Genomic DNA, 18,733 nt, shown 5'->3' with positions numbered 1-18,733 from the left:
GGAACCGGTTAGCGGGGGCCGCCCGGGGCGGCTGCTGCTGCCGCTGCTGCCGCCGCTGCTGCTGGCTGCGGCTGCCGCGGAGGCTGCGGCGCTGCCGCGTGGGTGCGTGCGTGGAGCGGGCCCGGCGGCTGCGCGGGGGCGGGGGAGGAGCGCGGCGGCCCCGCCGCTGGCGATGGGGCTGTGCTTCGGCGGGCCCTGCGCTGCCTGCCCGCGGAGGAGGGCTTAGCTGCCGCAGCCCACGCCGGCGGGCCGCGCTGCGGGGCTGCCTCCGCGGATGAACCGCCGGGGGGATCCGCCGGCGAGTGCAGCCGCAGGGCGCCGCAGCCGCCGCCTCTTCCCCCGCCGCTCCCCCTCGTCTCCGCCGCTGCCCATGGCTTCCCGCCGCCCCTGCTGACCGGCCGCCCCTCGCCTCCTCCCGAGCCGGGCCGGGCCGGGGTCGGGCAGAGAAGATGGGGAACACCACCTCCTGCTGCGTCTCCTCCAGCCCCAAGCTGCGCAGGAATGCCCACTCCCGGCTGGAGTCCTACCGCCCCGAGGCCGAGCTGAGCCGGGAGGACACGGGCTGCAACCTGCAGCACATCAGCGACCGGGAGAACATCGACGGTGAGGGCGGGCGGGCGGCCCGGGGAGCCCCCGCTTCCCTTCCCCTCCCCTCCCTGCGGCGGGGCCACGGCCCTGTCCCGGCGGCTCCCGCCGCGGGTGGGGCTCTGCCAGGGCGCTGAGCCCGCTGCCCTGACACCGTGCCCCTCCACGCCGCGGCGGCCCGATTGCGGTCCCTGTGTCTGCCCTTGTGGGGCTCAGGGGGGTGTCTCGCTACGTCTGCACGGGATTTATCCCCTAGAGCTGCTCCTTTCCCCGGGAGAGGTGCGTGGCGGTGTGGGACCCTTCCAGCGAGGGCTGGGTAGCATCCCCCCCGCCGCATCCTCTGGCAAGGTGCAGCCGCTCGGTCCCGGGTCTGCGCTGCCCAGACCCTTCTCCCTCCAGGGTGGCCTGAGGCGGCATTATTGACACGCTCCGCACCGCGGAGGCCCGGCTGACCCAAACGCAAATCTCGGGGTTCGGATGTGGCCCAGGGAAGCGTTCTTCGCAGGGCTGGGCAGCGCAGCCCGTGCTGTACCGAGCTAGCGTCACCCACCGGGTATGTCACCTGCCAGGCCTCTGCAGGGGTGACAATTTAAAGGACAAACCCAGCTAGCAATAAAAGTGGGAGAAATGTTTCCCATGACAACCTTCTCTTTCAGTGACTTTTTCTTCCCCCGTTACTGTCATGATGAGGCACTGCTCTTTGAAATCATGAATACCTCCTTTCCCTCTCCCTCTCTCTGCAGTGATATTCAGAAAAGCCGTATTCCCGTTGGTTTAGTAATGACTGAATGTGCCGCTGTTTCAGCTAACCAGAATACAGCTTAATTTTAAAGATGTGGTTTAATGTATACATGTAATTTAGTTTCTGATTAGCTGAAGCATTTAGTCCTAAAACTTTACTTGGTAAAAGGTCAGCTATCTCATGGATTAGTTTACATGAACTGCCTTTGGTAGAAAGCCAGAAAGAGGGACTTCGGTGCATTTCAATTTGCCTTCCACATTTTTTTCATAACTTATTTGATTGTGATTTTATTAGAGTTTTATGTTAAGTCAGTTCTTGACGCTAGTGAAGTTATGAAGCCCGTAGAAGCACATAGATTCCCTCTCTTGTTAAGATTATTTCTTTTAATGAGATACATTCTGGAAATATGAATGTTTTTCAGATGTCTTTGCTACATGCAGCTGAAAAATTGGAGTGTAACAGGAGCAGTAGGTGGAAAAAAATAATGGTCTGGTCTGAGAAAACCAGGGAGATGAAAGAACCAATTGTTGATCTATGAATGATTAATTCTTCCAACACCAGTGTTGTCCAGCATAGCAGCATGCAGCTCTCTCTGATGGTACGGATTTCTCCATCTATACCAACACAATCTGCAGTACAGTTTTTGGTCAGAGATACGTGGGTTTTGTGCCTTGTTCTTGAGGTGTTTTTTTTCTGAATGGGGGAGAAGGGCATAGGTGGAAATAGTAAGTGCATGTGTGCTTGTTAAAATAATGCATGTAATGCAGATAACTTCCTGCATCTTAGCAGTTATTTGCCCCAAAAAAACCTATTGGTTGGTTGTTTCATTTGTTGGATCAAGGCACATGTGTGTTCTGTCTCTCTTCTCCTTTAAAGTGTGGCATGTTTCAAGCCTGGAGTCGTAACCTGTTGTTAGAACACAGAAAATCCCTTTTGTATTATTTATTTTTCAATTTTGTTGGTTTTGATCTGGGATTGTTGTCGGTGCAGTGTCGCATTTTCAAATGGGCAAGCTGTCTTTAATTCTGAAAAACAGCAAACCATTTTGGGTTTCCTTTTTGTGCCTTACCCTACTCTTGCTCCTTTTTATGGACAGAGTCTGAGAAATAAGTTTTCACTGAGGAGACTGATAGACAATAAATATCTGTACACATAAAACAACTGGAGATACTTTGGGTAAAACAGCTTTTTGAAGTGTGCTTTGTTGCAGGTCTGTTACCCTGGAGTCATATTCACTGGAGGTCTTTTGGTCAAAGATGACAGATGGATTACTAAATGTAATAAGATGATACTGTGTTTCTGAAATTTTATTTCCTATTAGACTAGCTATTATGTTTTTCTTGTTAGATTGTTTGAAGTTGTACGGCTTACAGATGTTTACAGATGAGACACTGGGGTGGGAAAAAAAACCTTCACAATAGAGAACTCTAATGATATTTTTATCATTTTACAGTGATGTTCTTTACAATGAAATATCAATAGTCTGGTTATCTGTCTTATGAAGAGAAAATGCTGGATGTTGATTCCGTAGTGTTCCTGCAAATCATAAAGTATTTCAAAGAGTTTCTCAAATTGTTGCCAAATGTACTTTTTTTAAAATTTAAAATAACTGATGACAAAGTGGTGCACTTGAAGGAAACCTTTTTGACACTTTGAATTTATGTTGCTTGCTGTTCTTCAAGTGAGAGCCCTTCCATCGAGCTCAGTACATGTGGCAGTGACAGTCAGGCTCTGAAACTGCAAATTCGTGTCCCTAGCAAGCATTTACCTTGTGAGTGGTACTTTTGGGGACTGTAATAAATCATGACATGCGGTGTCTGAGTTAGTATGTTTCATGTGGATGTTGCCTTCATGCTCATATGGAAATTCATGAAACATTTTATTTTTTGGAGTGGGTAAAGCTGCTTGAATAAGACAAGAACTTTTAGAACCTTTAAATCAGCTGTGGGCTGTTTAAGCTTTTAAGAGATGAGTGTTTTTCACTGTTGCAGGGCCCATTTCTGGCAGTATGAGAGGGAGAAAGAAAAAGAGAGAGGGATGTCAAACCTTTAAAAGTGATTTAACTGGAAGTTTTAGTATTAGTGGAACTGTTTGAAGTTTGCGAGTCTTATATACTTCATAAGGAAATACTCGTCAAATCTGTGTTCAAGATCATGCCTTTGAATTGTCTCCTATAATTCAAGTTCAATACCCAATCCAGTAGCAGTTTTTCAAAGAATGGTTGGACGAATTCTACTTCAGTCGGGATGGGTTTTATAGCAAGATTTTACCTCTATGTCACTGGTACCTTGTCAGAAAATCTCAATTTCTGTAATATTTAACAACTGTTCATGAAGTGATATCTGAAATAGAAGGGAGTTTTGAAAGAGATTTGATTAGGAGGATTTTATCAAATGACTTATTCTGGAGAATGATAATGCTGAATTTCTCCTTCCTTCCCCCCCCCCCCCCCCCCAATTTCTAAGAAGGTACCTGACTTCTATAAAAATCCACACATGTGCAAAATTGCCTCTTTAAATATTGTGCAGTCACCAGAATGCTTCTTTTCTTTCTTTTTTTTTTGTTTGTTTGTACAGGCTCATGATAATGAAGAACACCTAACAGATTTTTACTTTTTTTTTTTTCCGAGAAAGAGCAGGAGGATAATTGTAACGTACAGAGGTTACCGTCTGTTTTTGGTGACTTATTGCTAAGGGGGAGCTTCAACATTTTTCAGTGCTTCACACTTAAAAATTTACTTTAAGAAAATTAGGCAGTGGATTCAAGACTTGCAGATTCCTAGCTCTATCTGTTTGCCATCAAGCCATTTTTTTGCAGCAGTGTTAATGATAACAGTAAGTAAAAATGGTAGAAACCTTGCATATTAATTTCTGTGTGTGTAAGTATCTTGGTGTATGCATTGTTTAAATCCTGGCTAGCTGGACTGTCTGTAGTCTAGACTCCACTTATTCTTCATGTCAGCAGGTCACACAGTCAGGCCCACTGTTGGTTTAACTTGAGAAAAAGCAGCATGTGCTGATGTGTTCAAATGTGATTTCTCTGTTTGAAGCCTGATTTCTGTAATAAGCTTTTCAAGTATGGAGCTGTAGGGAGGGGCAAAGGAGATGTCTTACCACAAATACAAAGGCATGAAGCAAAGCTGATACCCTATAATGAAATTGGCCAAAAGGTTGTTCTTGAAATAGAGACTAAATGGAGAGTTCCTAGGCGATTTGAAGGAAAGACCGTTCATAATGATTAGCCCCTCCCCTGTCTCATCCTTCCCTTTCTTTTCTTCCCCCCACCCCTGCTTTGTAAACTCCTGCTAATATCACTAGGTCATTTTTCATTGCTAGCTCAGATAATGTCATCCTGTGCAACTGTGCATCACTGATAAACCTCTTCAGCCCTTTTCATTATGGGCCAATCATGTTAATTTTTTGCTGCATAATGCACAGGCTCCTAAGAATGGACTGCTTTTTTAAAAGCCATTTATTTGTTCGTATACATATTTGTTTCTCCACCTTGTTGAAACTGGCATATGGGACTCTCTGAAATGAGGTTCGTTAGTATTTGTGTATCACTGTCTACTGGGTTTTATAAGAATTATGAGATTTTAGCAAAATACAGGCAAACCTTAAAATGTCTGCCCCACATACCTCATGAAATTTTGCTGAAAGGGAATACTGGTGTCTTCAAGAACTAGGGCATGATAGGTTGCACGTTGTGAAGGAACTGACCTACATTCACAAAAGTCAAGATATAAGCACTTCAGAAGCAAATTAAAGATCTAATATGCTGCACACAGGCATTCCTGCCAACACCTGGATCATAAAAGGATAGCCCTTCTTTAAAAAAAAGTCTATTTGGTTTACAGAAAAGTCTCTTTCAAAAATTTTCTTGTTCCCTTAGCCAGAATTCCTGCACAGAGGTGATCTATATGCTTTTCAGTACTGTTGTTTGCATTACGTACCTAAGCGTTTGTCAGAGGTCATGTGTCAAGGTACAACTGCAATCTTGTGCATCAAAAAATTAAAAATAGAGCCTGCTGTGGCCTACATCGCTGAACTTAATCCTATACTGCATGCTGCTAGTGATGCATACCTCACAGCTTTCTTTTTTTCTTCCACTGTCAGCTTCTTCATCTGTTTATTCTGTGCTGTGCCCTGCTTCTCAAAGAGGCACCATCATGTTGTATGAAGCCATCCTAAAACCTCACTTTCACATTGTCCACATCAAATCAGTAAATTTACACCCTTTATGAAGTCAGTATTTTCATATTTAGCTATAGAATCTTTCAGATGCACACATGCTAAGACTAATCATATTTGAACTTATTTCTAATCAATTTTATTAGTGCAATTAATATTTTCTTTGAAAGTGAGTTATACAAGATCAGCAGTCTCGGCTGGGTAAAGTGGTACTTGAAGCAGAATGACAAGGCTTAAAGTTATTGGTCTCTGAAAATGGAAGGACTGCTGTATTTTGAGGTAGGTTTTTTCCTTAGATTTTACATGTAATAAGAATAATGTATACAAAAGGAATGGAAAGCTGTCCACTGTGTGGTCATAGCTGCTTTACCTAATTTTATGTGCTTACTGAAGGTTTTTCAGACTTTCAGGGTATGTTTACTGCATTTTCAGGCCTTGCTCAAGGTCAGACAGTACAAAAAGCAGTCCTGAAGTTTGGCACCCACATGGTGGGACATGACTTTCTGAAAGACGTGAGATGCTGGTTGCGGCATGCATGCAGCAACTTCCTGACACTGTGAATGTCTTTTTCTAGCTGCTCTCTGTAATGTAGCATGAGGTTGGAAGGGGAATAAGCTAGCAGTGCCTAGCACTACCTACTAGCTGTCCTTGTCCTGCCAGCCAGCTGCAGATCAGGCATAGTCTAAATATCTTCCTTGGATAATATCTTTGCAAGAATATGAAATACACTTTACAAACGGACAACATAAACAATGTATAACCTTTCTCTAAGCTTTCTGTGTAGAAATGAGTCTGAATTACTTTTGCTGCTTTACTTTTCCTTTGAACTTGGATAACTAGAGCTTTTAAAATCTGTTAGTTGACATATGGAGTGGTCTTTTTTATTTTATCCTGCAGAATATTTAATATATGTGCCATACATCTCTGAAATGTATGTGAAGAGCTAGTAAATGTTAACATACTTTTTAAATGTAAAAATTTTTTACTTAGGTAGAATACTCCCAGCAGTATGCTTAGGTGGTGCCTTCGCTGGAGTAGTTACTACTTTCTCCGTATCTTCTGTAACAGTTTTGTTTCCTTACAATCCAACTTTAAAAGCAAATATTCCATATTTGCTGAAATGAACTGTTGGGATTTTCATGTTGTTTCAAGCTGAAACTTTTTGCAGAAGTTGACCAAAATTCAGAGATGGTTTTATGGAGCTCAACTTAAATTACTTTTGTTGCCGATTGTGTAGACCCCATGTGTCATCATAACCCATCCCCCTAGCCAGTTCAGTTTGAGCATCAGCAGCTCTTGAGCTTCTTCTGGGAGGACTAGCTTAAATTTAGACTGCTCATTAGCCTGAACTGGATGGAGAAAGAACTTAGCAGCAGCAGCAGCATTGTCCTGAAGGCTAGTGCTTAGCTAGTATAGAAGCTGGCCAAGGAGCTGTGATTGGCCGTAATGAGAAATTACTGGTGAAAGTTGGTTGTAGAATTTGCATGAAATCCTTTTTTTTCCTTCATTTTTTTGTTTCCTTTCTCGTCATGCTTGTAACATTTTGGGCCTGCAAGCTCTAAAGGATTTATTAGACCGACTACATTCGGCTAAGACAAGTTTCTCAGATCAGCAAGAATGTACATTTTCCATTAACTGGTGTTATTTACTTCTCTCTTTATTCCTTTGCAAAATAATTCTATTTCTGTTAAGTTAGGCTAATGTTGCAACCATTTTGCTGAAATCCCTTTGCTATGCCATCATAGATGCAGTCTGCACTGCAAAAGTTGTGCTCTTGTCCTATAGTTTATGATGGTTTGAACAAAATGTATGTGTAAAAGCAGTTTTTGTCACTGTGGTGTAAAAATGCTGCAGAAAACTGTAACATTTGAATACTAAGACAAGTTTGTGGAGTAGACCTAATCCTGAGATTATAAGTGAATTGTCATCCACCTTGCATAACATTTCCCATATCCTTCTCCACCATGGTTCTTAGAGGAGAAGAGCGTCTGCACTGGTATCTGTGTGATATACTTCTCTCTTTGCAAGGAGAAGAGTCAGCTTTCAACTACTCATTCATAATTTTCTTTAAAAAAAGCCAAACACCCAGCTTTAGTTAAAAAATTGTATCGCAGGCTTTTTGCTTGCTTTTTTCTTTGTCTGCAAAATGATTCTTATACACCTGTGGCTGAGATCCAGAAGGTATCAGGTGGGAAGTGAAGAGATTTACTTTCAACAGTATGGAAACCAATATGAGACTGTGTTGAAATTTTAAAGGCTTCTTTTCTTTGCTATATTGGTATTTCATTAAGAATGGGAATTGCTGAGTTATTCCTGAATTCAAAAGTTGGATTGCAAGGAGACAAAACTATTACAGAAGATACAGAGGAAGTGCCAACTGCGCCAGGTTTTTATACAGCCAGGTTACCCAAAACATCATGATAAGGTGCCCTGTTGCTAAATAAAGATGTGAGACTGATGGTAAAGGGATCCTTTTCTAGATATGAAGCAAAATTAGTGGATTATTGGCATGCTTAAGATTGTTCCTGGTGTGCAGTTTATCCCTGCACGTTGGTATTCTGGGCAACAGTACCTTTTTGTTGCTGTGTTGTTATTTGTGTTATGACATCTTACTGAATGCTTCCAACTGATAAAGAAACTTATTACCATCTTTGTTCCTGGAAAGAATGCATTGATTTCAGATATTGAAAATAATACGGCATGAGAAAGGAGCTATGCTTGATCAGCTAAGATGTTTTGAAATACTATCCTACACTTTCTCACTTCTATGCGAACCCCGTAAGGAGGGGGTAATTTAGGAATTGTGAGTATATGTGAGGTTGTGTATGTGGAATGACTGGCAGTCATTCTGTGCTTTTACGTTTTTTTTTAATTTATTTATCAATAGGCCCATTTCACACTTAAATGTACTATGGTTTCTTTATCCTCTCTTCTGACTTTCCTGAGGAAGGAGATTGCATTAGCTGAAGATCCAAAGTTTGGGAATTGTAACTGGTCCTGAACAAGGCAGGACATGCTTCCCTGCTTTGGCTAAAAGAAACTTCACGCTGTGGTCAGTCAGCTTTACGAGCAGTAATTACATCTCTGAACTGCTTTGTGAGCTGTGTTATTTTGTAAAATGACGCAAGTGATGTCAAGACCTTGAAGAAGGTCTTTAATTTCAAATGCTGATATTAGAGCTCTTGATTCCTAGGCCGATGTTCAGAGTTTTACATCTCATCTGTTTTTCTAGCTTGAAAAAGCCTGTCTGTGTGTTACACCATTGTATATACTGTTTACATTCAGTAAGTTGTAGTCTCCTAATTTGGTGTGTGTCTCCCCCACGTCTTCCTACTCAAAGAATTCTGTTAAAATAACCAGTGTGAAATACAGGTTAGAAAAAGAAAAAGTTATGACTAAGAACATGCAGATAATCGTAATAGAAATTTTTATTTCTAGATAATTGGTTGGTTTGCTTATTATAGGATTGCAGTCTCCTGTGTATCTGGGAGATAGTATCACAGCTGTAATGAATCAGGATCTTTATGATACCTGTTTGTTTTGTTTCTTTTCATTTTGGAGGACTTCGAAGGACTCATTTTGGTTTTATTAATTAAGTTTATGAAACTATATAACTGAAATCAACAGAGATAAAATTCATAATGGTAAGTCCAGTTATTGCAGAATGTTTTGCCTAACCATTCAGTGCATTATTCTACTCCTGTACTTAAAAGAAAAACCACAGTTTCAGATCTTATTAGAAAGAATTTTATTTCTAGTTGCTAACACAGTTTCAACTACAGCTAGAGGCAGGATCTTAAATTTATTGTATCCCCAAACTCAGTAATGTCTGTTGAGGATGATCTCACTTTAATTTGAATTTCTCTGCCATTATCACTATTAAAATAGGGAATATAATTAACCTCTTGACATAGTTGTTCAGATATATGGTTTGAAATTCTAGTGTTTTGAATATTAAGTAGTGATCAGTGATAGATTTATTTGCATTTGGAATGAACATTTCCTGGAAAGGGATTCTGAAATGAAGATACAGGAGCTTTCTTCTGATTAGTATTTTGGCATTTCTTGCTGTATGGTCATATGTAGTAGATTTGAAGTTCAAATGTTAAAATAAACATCAGGATAAAATCCAGCTTCGTAAGTGAATGACCAGGTCTTTTGCATGTGCCTCTACTATAAGCTATGTGTCAGTCCCACCTGATGCTCCCTGTGAACGCACAGCCCTCAGTGGCACTTTGTTCTGGAAGCTTTTTGTTGTGGCTATTCCTACCTGTCAGAAATCCATACGCATTTTATTCAGTCAGTCAGTGGAGGTGGAAAGGGTATGAGGAGTTTGGAAATGCAATTGTATTTTAAGCTTTCAAACCATGCTTCCTGCAGCTAAATGTCCTCCTTCCTTTTAGGATAGTTCATTTGGGATGATAAGTGTCTAGTATACTGCATTGACAATATACAGTTATCCTCTCTGTGTCAGACATAGAAGGAAATTGGAATTGTAATTTTACTGAGGGGTATGTGTGCTTTTTTGAGGGTTTATGTAGGAGGAGGATTTCTATGACTGAGGTGGTCCTGGAGACCCAGTCTGTGATAAAAATAACATGCAGGAGGAGAAATCTAATTGGTTGTTTTGTGGACCAGTATTGCCTTTGAAAGCTAAAGCAAACAAAACCCGATAATTTAAAATTCCATATATAAGCAGTGATGTAAATTCTACATCTAGTAGCTTGTTTCCCCGTGGCAAAATGGATATTTAAGTGAAAGGGACATTGCCAAATTAAATTTAACTGGAAATGAATGTTTTGTGACGAGGTCAAGAGCTTACTTTTCACATTTTTTTTTAAAAATATAGCAAACAGTTATTTTTATAACAAGTATTTGAATCACAGTTTATGCAATCCAGACACTGAAGCTTTATGTTACTACGTGAGAACCTGAACTTAAATTGAACAACTGCTCTTATATTTTCACATATCTGCTTGTGTGGGGTGGTTTTTTTTCCTTTCTTTTTGTCCTTGGTGCATGCTTTAATTTTTGGATTTAATTTTGCAGTTCAACAGCAGTGAAGTTACACATGGATGTGGGTAGAAAAGAAGAGGAGATCTTAATGGAGCACATAAATAGTTCTTTTGTCGCTGATTTTTTGTGGATTATCTTAAAATAGGTTCACATGGATATCAATGTATTTGTTGTTCTAGAAAAAATTGTGCATTACTACTGGCTTATGCACGGTGGTTATTCAGGTCAAGTATGGTACTTTTTGAGAATGTGACTTCTGCCAAGCATCGTATGCTAAGAGAAGTTGGTTGCTCTCTGTGGGCAAGCCACTGCATGATGGAACTGGCATGGGCAGTGAGGTCCTGGGCATGCCATTGATGTCTTTGTTTCCTTCTGTTCCTGGTAGCTGAGGTTAGCTGAGGGCCTCTTCTGTTACTGGGTTGCTGGATAACTGTGTGATGTAAACCCAGCATGGCATTTGTCCTTGGGATATTTGTGAGCTTCAGGAAGCTGCAGAAGTGAAGGCTAGACCTCCTGGCTTATTTGGGAATACAGACTAGCGTTAGGTAGCAGACAGTCCCATGAATTTTTTTTTTATGTTCTTAAATGAAATCTTTGTACCTAAGATTGTATAATTAACAAATATTTTTGGAAAATAGCATTTTTAAAGTAAAATGTTATTCTCTCTTTATCATGTTGCTAGTATGATGTTAAAACTAGCTTTGAGCTGAAAGATAAATATGTCTTTTTGATCATTGCCCTCCTCCGTCCCTGTAGCTTTAGCAAGATTGTCTGATTTTTCTCTCCTTGTCCCTCCCCCTTTTTTTTTTTTCTATATCGGTATCATAATCTGCCTTATTTGCCTCCTGCCTGTGCTTCTCAGCCCAACCTTCTTCTACCCACAACATACAGAAGTTCCTGTCTCCGATCTTATCACCTATTTGACCCCTTCTGTTTTGCTGGGCTTTTTGAGCCACAAGAAGTATACAGTACATACAGTGTATTCTAGAGCATGGTCTGTGTGATGACTCCAGGATGGCATCATAACTTTCAATGTTGATTTCAAAACCCTGTTATAGATTACAACATATTTGCATTTCAACATGTGCTGCACATTCCTAGTTTCCTACCTCTCCTGCATGTTTTACAGTCAAGCAAATAAAATAATCCTTGTCCTATCATATATTGGTAAGATCTTTGTATTTCCCCTCTGTATCTTTGGTCTTTTCAGTAGCATTGAACGTGTTTTTTGATCTCTATAATTTCTTCAAGACTTTTGGAAATGTGTTCTTTATGATGAGTTTATGTCCTGGATTACAGTTTGGGATTACAAATAAACCGCAGTGCAGGAGTTCTAATTCTTTAGACAGGTTCTGAGGCTGTGTAGGTTTCTTCTTTTTAAAGAGTAGTGGAATGCATATACACTGCTTTCTTCTAAATAAAAAGCTGAAAAGAGATTTAGGTAGTAGCAGTATTAAGATTTGCAAGTCATGGAAGAAGTTTCTTGGTGATTACCATCTCTGTAATTGATATTCTGCCCATGCTTCATTGTGTCCAGCTGTGTATGTACATCTTCTCTAACTATGTATTTTTGCATTTCTCTCCTACTGTAAATGAGGAATCTCCTCGGTTTCTATTTGGGGGCCCAAATCTGATTAATTTGGCATTGTCTAATTGAAAGGCAGAGTCTGCTGCTGAAAAGGTTTTTCCTTGCATGGAGGGAGTGGGAATGTGTGACTTCTGCGTTCAGAGGTGGTTGATGGGACTGGTGACTGGCGTGTTCTTGCCAGGGTTACCTGGCAAACCAGCTGGCATCCTGGGGGTTAGCAGGGCGAGAAGGGCTGCTGCACTGTCACTGTTGGGTTGTTGGGGTCCAGCTGCACGTGCAGCCCAGCCCTGTCCTGCCGGGACAGGGAGGGAGAGGGAGTTTTCATCTCCCACTTGTGGCCCATGTCTGGTACTCTTCCTTCCCTTTGTTTCGTTCATCTGTGGCTCTTGTCCACGTCAGGGTTTTAGTTTGTGGCTCTGTAGGTCAGAAAGGCTCTCCAGCCCTGTTGTCTGCTGCTTCTTTAAAAAGTGTTTTGCAGAAAGTTGCTGAAATGGTCATGAGTGCTTCCTGTCCTTTACTTGCTGGCCATGCCATCATCTCCACAAGCAGCTCCTTCAGTCCAGTCATGCTCTGCTAATCAAACCTGTAGGCAATGTCACACGTTAAGTCAGCACACTGCCGAACGCTGCTGTAGCTGTATGACTTGACTTGTATTTATGTGACAAAAATTAGTGGAGGCACCTAGATCTCAAGTGAATGTGCTGACCTGCTTGAGCCGATGTCAGTTCTTACATGGCGATTTTAATTCTAGTTTTCATCAAGGTAAAATAGTTTTGATGCAGGTATACCAGAAATAAGCTGTTAAACGTAACCTATCAAATAAGGGGGGGGGAGATAACTGAGTTCCTGATACAACTGCTTTAGCAGGGGTGCAGCAGTATATAATTAAGTATTGTGAAGCTTCAGTTCAGCAGTGCCCGTGAACTATATACTCAAGTCCATTGCTAGCTGTAAAGCGGTTATATTTGCAGTGATATTAAAGCATCTGAGCTTGTTCTTATCTTGCAGTTAAGTCCTATGATAAGTTTGCTAAACAGGGCCTGTGTGAGAATAATGCTTGTTAAAATAATTGTGAACGTGGAGCTTGCTCTTGCAAGATGCTTAGCATTCGGTTGTCTGTACAACAAAGCACTTCTTGAGAGAGGATATTGCATGTGATTTATAAATAGTTCTATTAACTTCCTACTGCTTGCTACAGTTCTCTTTCCTCAAGTAACTCAAGTATTTTTTTTTTAATATCTGTGAGAAAATAATAGGGAAAGTAAGTTCTGATAAAGTTTGATTGTTGATGTCTTCTAGAGAGTTGGTAGTATCTAGCTGTAATCTGGAAAATAATTTGACCCAGGAGCCTGTTTGATTGCTGGAAAGATCTCTGCAGCATCTTCGAAGTAAGTGGTTGACAATATTTAGTTATCATTTGGAGAAAAAACTAAGACTTGGTTCAAGAAAGCGGTTTTGTCTTACTGTCTGGGTCTGGTTTGTTTGTTCACCCACTATATTTTCATTGGGTCCTTCTCTTCTCTTCTGTCTTCTGTTTATCCCTTTGTGGCAGGGTTTATTGTTTTGCAACAAGTAAGCTTTCTTACCCAAACAGGCTGAAGTTATTATCCAGGACTGGGCCATGATAGTATTTTTTGATCCCATAAATAAACTTGTGTTTAGTGTATTTTCTTAATGGAGCTTAAAACAGACGGGAGGAAAAAGTCACAGTTTTCCTATGACAATATAGAGCAGTTAGCCCCAGGCACGTGCCTATGTATCTTAAATAAATAGCTAATACATTGGTAGTTACCATTAATTATTTCCATTAGCTTCAGTCCTTTGATTAAAAGGGATCATTATCATCTCCATGGTGGTACATTGACCTAGTAAACAATGGAGAATCAAAAACTACTTGCAAATGAAGGTTGTTGTGATGAATAACACTCTTTATGTATTCATGCCTGTGCTTATTAATATAATATATTAATGATGGGTGACTTACTGTGTTTCCAAGCTCAGACAGCAGTAAAGAAATGTCCTCAGCTCTTTGTTTACCAGAAAGATGGAATGGAACAAAAAGGATTGATGAGATTTATGAAGAAAGCTGAAGGCTATTTGGATATTAAATAATCTTGCAAATACTGTGCCTGACTCTGGGGAAAATACTTTATTTTTAAGTTAATATATGTCCTCTTCCCCTTAATGGAAATGATCTTATTTCCCTGTTATAAAAGATGTTTATTTTTTAAAGACAGTATCTTGATGCTGCAAGCTAGCATTAAAAATAACAGTAGGCATCTTTCAAGCAAAGCAATCTCCATGTCAACAAGTAACATTTGTGAGAGAATTAAAAGCCCTTGAAACACATTAGAAGACATATGGTGAATGGGTAGGGAAATACTGTTTTATTCAATGGTACTACAGACTGTAGTAGGAATTTCGTTGTCCTTAAGTTGCTTGCTTAAATACCCTTTTCTCAGCTCTAAAACTCTCTTAGGGTTAAATACTAATCTGTTGTAAATAAGCTTAACTGAACTCAGTGGAACTACATCTAAGAAAATTTATCTCTTAATTTTCGAAGGTGATGTACCAAGGCAACTCTCGAAGTCAAAACCAAGTTTTGGGAGTTCCCTAATCAGTGCTTATGCAGTAAAATTGCATGCCTTTACAGACTGATGTTTGCTTTTGGCCTTAAAGGGAAGAGCAAGGGGTCAGCTTTCTCAGAGTCAGCTATGGAAATGGCATAGGCTTTCCAAAACTAAGTTATTAGTTTACTTCTGTCCTGGCCTCCTAATTTCTGAGGAAGCTCTAGGTCAGCCTTATGGTGTATATAGTTCTTAACTTTTTTTGCGTAGAATGCTGGGGGTGATTTGGGTATTACATGGCCTATAAATACTATTTGGTGGGAATGCAGTGAAACCATCAGCTGTGCTTCACAGTCTGGGTTTTCCTTGCCTAAAAGCAGTGTGCGTAGGGGTAAAGAAACTGGGAAACATGAAACTTCTGTTAACAGTTACATTTTTCCTTCTCTGTGTGTTGGAGAGCATTGTTAGCACACTGAGAAGAAAATTGGATTTATCTTGGGAAATGCATTAGTACTGGCTAAAAGGAAGTGTTTGCTTCTAGAGAAGGTGTCTTCCAGAATACACTGCACTTGATTATATAGGCAGCTTTAGTAATTGCAAAAATTACATACTTGAAAGGTAAGTAAAATTCAGAGGTAAAAAGTTGAGGACTAGCCACAGGGTGAAAGTGGATGTGCATATCAATTCTGATGGGGTCTTAAACAACATATTGAGGGGAAAAAAATTTCTAATGTTCCCCCCCCCCCTCATACTGCACTTATTCACAAGGTAGATACTCAGGGAGGAAGCAATATTGCATTTTGAGACCACAGTCAAGTGTTCATGCATTTGTGGCGTTATTGTTTTGGTTCCCTTTCATTTTCAATGAATAGAAGAACCTTTTCAAAGATTGCATTTCACAGAAGATTAGTGTTCAGAATATTCAGTTAAGGATAGTCAACAGGTGACATTCTAGACCATAATTTTCATGTATTTTATCTAAAGCCTGTCCAGAACACTGATCAAGAAAATACTTTTACTTTCACCTTTTATCCAAGCAATTTTGGGCTAATGAGAAAAAGAAAAGATTTAATTGCTGTGCATGTCTGTTTGCATATCTTTATTTGAAGTCTAATGAGGAACCCAACAGATAAAACCTACAAAATGTTACACTGTCAGTATTTTTGAAACTGCCCCTTAGCCAGCTCAAATTCTGAGGTTTGAAATCTTGTCCATTTTTAATATAGCTTCTATCATTGTTTTAAAGCCCTCCCCAGTCATTTCTGAAATGGCAATAAAATCTCTACCTTGTGTGATGCTACTTTACAAAGTCTGGATATGAAAGTAAATAGACAGAAGGTGATATTATTCTGTTATCTCTCTGTTATTGCTTGCTGTTACCTACTCCTAGCCACTGCCTCTGACTTCACTGATGTCTCAGAGGCTCCTTTCTGCTTGTTTCCTGAAAGTAAAAGTTTTATACATGGGTAATAAACAACCCTTTGGCGTTCTGCAGTTTCCTTAATCTAAAGGTAAGAGAAAACCAGCTGATAAGTACCTCCAGTGCAAGTGTACAGTGTGACATGGAATATTATATGCAAAATGGGCATTTTAGCAGAGTATCCCCTGCCCAGTGTTGTTCTCTCAGTTGCAGTCAGTATCTTACATTCATTAGATGTGTTCAGCAGCAGTAGCTGTGTCACAGACAAGGTACAGCAAGCACATGTTGTGTTTCTGCTCAGAGGTGGCTATATTTAATTGGTAGTTGAACAGTCAGAGTCCGCTATCAGCTTTAATCCTGCTATTGTTTTTTAACTGGAAATTGTTCAGTGATGGGCACTGAAACTCCAGCTAGGCAGATGGAAAGACAGCAGAAGGCTTTTAGATTTAACGAAATGAAAGTCTTTGCTTTGGCATTTACCATCTCAGTTCTTTCTTATGTTTTAACTTTGTCATTAGGGAGAGGAAGAATGTTGCTCTAATTAAAGAAAAATAATTGCAAGCAGGTGCTAATATTATTAATTCTGGTTTGTGTTTATCCTTTCAGCTGTATCTGCTAACCAAGATACATAAGCATCTTCTTTGTGAGGCTGCTCTTCTGTCATTTTGATAAGATTGTTAGCTCTTAGACTCTTAGTAAGTAATTTCAGTTTTATTTGTTTTGCGATTGAAATATTCTTTATGCATTCATTACAGGTTTTCATGCTTAAAAGAAAATTTTCTGTTATTCTGCTTATTTTCTGATTCAATTGGACTTCCTTACCTCATGCTGATTGATGTGTGGAAATCCTTATAGACTGCTGAAGAATTGTCTGCTTTCTAGATGGCTGTTCTTGTTTTTTCCTTGTTCTGAATAGTTAAATATTCTGGTTTTGAAATGAATATATTTTCAGAAGCTTCTTGTTACAATTGAAATCCTACCAATTTACTTCTAACATTTTACGTTTCAAGTGATCCTTTATAGGCCTCTTGACTATTTTCTGTTCTTCTCTTTTCTCTGTTGCTATGTGAAAAATGTGCTTTTGCATAGGGTAAATTCACCATTTGCTAATATGCTCAGCTATGTTACAATATCCTCGTACTTATTTTTTTTTCAATTTGAATAATCCTTCTAGTAACAATGACAATTCCCACATATACCTATTTGCATATATACATATACACACACACTTAAAATCATGGAGAATGGTTTGGGACTTCTGATTGTTTATACACTGCAGAATATTGAGAACTGTAGGATACATGCAAAACCCAGCAAAATGGTACAGAAACCAAAAGTACTGTGGTGGAGATTCTAAGCAAATACAGTGTCTCTGTTTCTCCCTCTCTTCCCCTTGCTCTATGTTTATGTATTACCCATTGCTTATTAAACGTTTGATATAGGAAGTTAACATGGGTGAATATTTACAAATAGATGCATCACCTTGAAATGTAAGTGTGCTAGCAAGTGAGATGAACAATGTTTAAATGCCATATTAAGAAACTGATTCAAACTAAGAAATATGTATTTTTATTTTAGTTTTGATTAAAGAATCGATGCCTAATCATGCAAATTAACTTTTTTACAGCTGTGAATCTGCTGTTTTCATTATCGTAATTTCGATGTGATTAGTTATCTGAAATTAAAACTTTTTAAAATAGTTTCATTTTATTTCCAGTTTTGAGTGAGGACTTCTCAAACAGTTAGGAAAGGCCAGGGTCATGTGCCATTTGTAACAAGTGCTAAATCAGAGTAACGGGAGTCTCCTTTTTTCAAATAGTTTTCTCATTTTCTTCTGCTGTGCTTCTCAGTTCATAAAGTTGATATCCACAAAGAGAGGAATCAAAATCTCTCGGTAAGGAGTGCGACTCAGTATATCAGTGAGAACAATGCAAGTCTGTATTATTCTCAGAAGTCGGAGAGGACCTGCTGTCGTAACAGACATGCTTATTATTCAGTTTAAGTAACTTGCTGGGATGGCACTGTGAAATTAAGATAGAGGAACTCAATCTTTAAAACCTCTCTTACAGCATTTAAGTGTGTGAAAGATTTGGCTGGGTTATTTTCCTGTCTCCTTTGAAGAAAGCAAACGATTCAGTAGGCTTCAAGCATATAACTGAACGGTCTTTTTTCTAGGGAATTTCAGCTAGGTTATTTTTAGGGAAGCACCAAATCACATCTGTATGTCGTAGCAATTAAGTGTTTAAAATATTAGCTTTGTATTGATTAACAATATTGCTGGAAAGTATTTTTTCCATCACAAAGAAGCAGAGTTTCCCTTTTTAAGGCTGCTTTGGCCTGTTGCTTGATGCTGTAATGCAGAGGTTGTTCATTTCCTAGCAAAACTGAAGTCAGAACAGAATTGCACATGTGCTGAGAGCAGAAAAGCTTCAGGGTTAACCCTGGTCTCTGTGGGCACATTGATCCCTTGGAAGGAATATCTTTGTGTGTTTTGTCTAGCTCTAATCTTTGCTTCTGTGGTGGAGAAACTTAACCCCTGAGTAATGAAGTTCTTTAACAGATTATTTTCCTTCACTAAAATAATTCATTTACAGACTTTTAAACATTCTAAATTCTTGAAAGTCC

At 39.8% G+C, this 18,733-nt stretch overlaps 1 protein-coding gene across 4 annotated transcripts in view; it reads left to right on the top strand.

The window, feature by feature from the left end:
• The first annotated feature begins 410 nt into the window (after positions 1 to 410).
• The window catches only part of CCNY (cyclin Y), a 126,074-nt gene continuing 107,751 nt past the window's right edge, over positions 411 to 18,733 (top strand). For all 4 annotated transcript variants that reach the window (XM_059818331.1, XM_059818328.1, XM_059818330.1 and 1 more), the window contains exon 1: positions 411 to 603. In XM_059818331.1, the coding sequence (XP_059674314.1) occupies positions 450 to 603 (154 nt within the window). In that variant the 5' untranslated portion in view covers positions 411 to 449. The remainder of the gene's footprint in view (positions 604 to 18,733) is intronic.

The sequence above is a fragment of the Gavia stellata genome, chromosome 6 (assembly GCF_030936135.1).
Source record: "Gavia stellata isolate bGavSte3 chromosome 6, bGavSte3.hap2, whole genome shotgun sequence".
NCBI classification, from domain to species: domain Eukaryota; kingdom Metazoa; phylum Chordata; class Aves; order Gaviiformes; family Gaviidae; genus Gavia; species Gavia stellata.
Note: the sequence above shows the minus strand (reverse complement) of the source record. Positions and strands in the feature narration are given on the sequence as shown.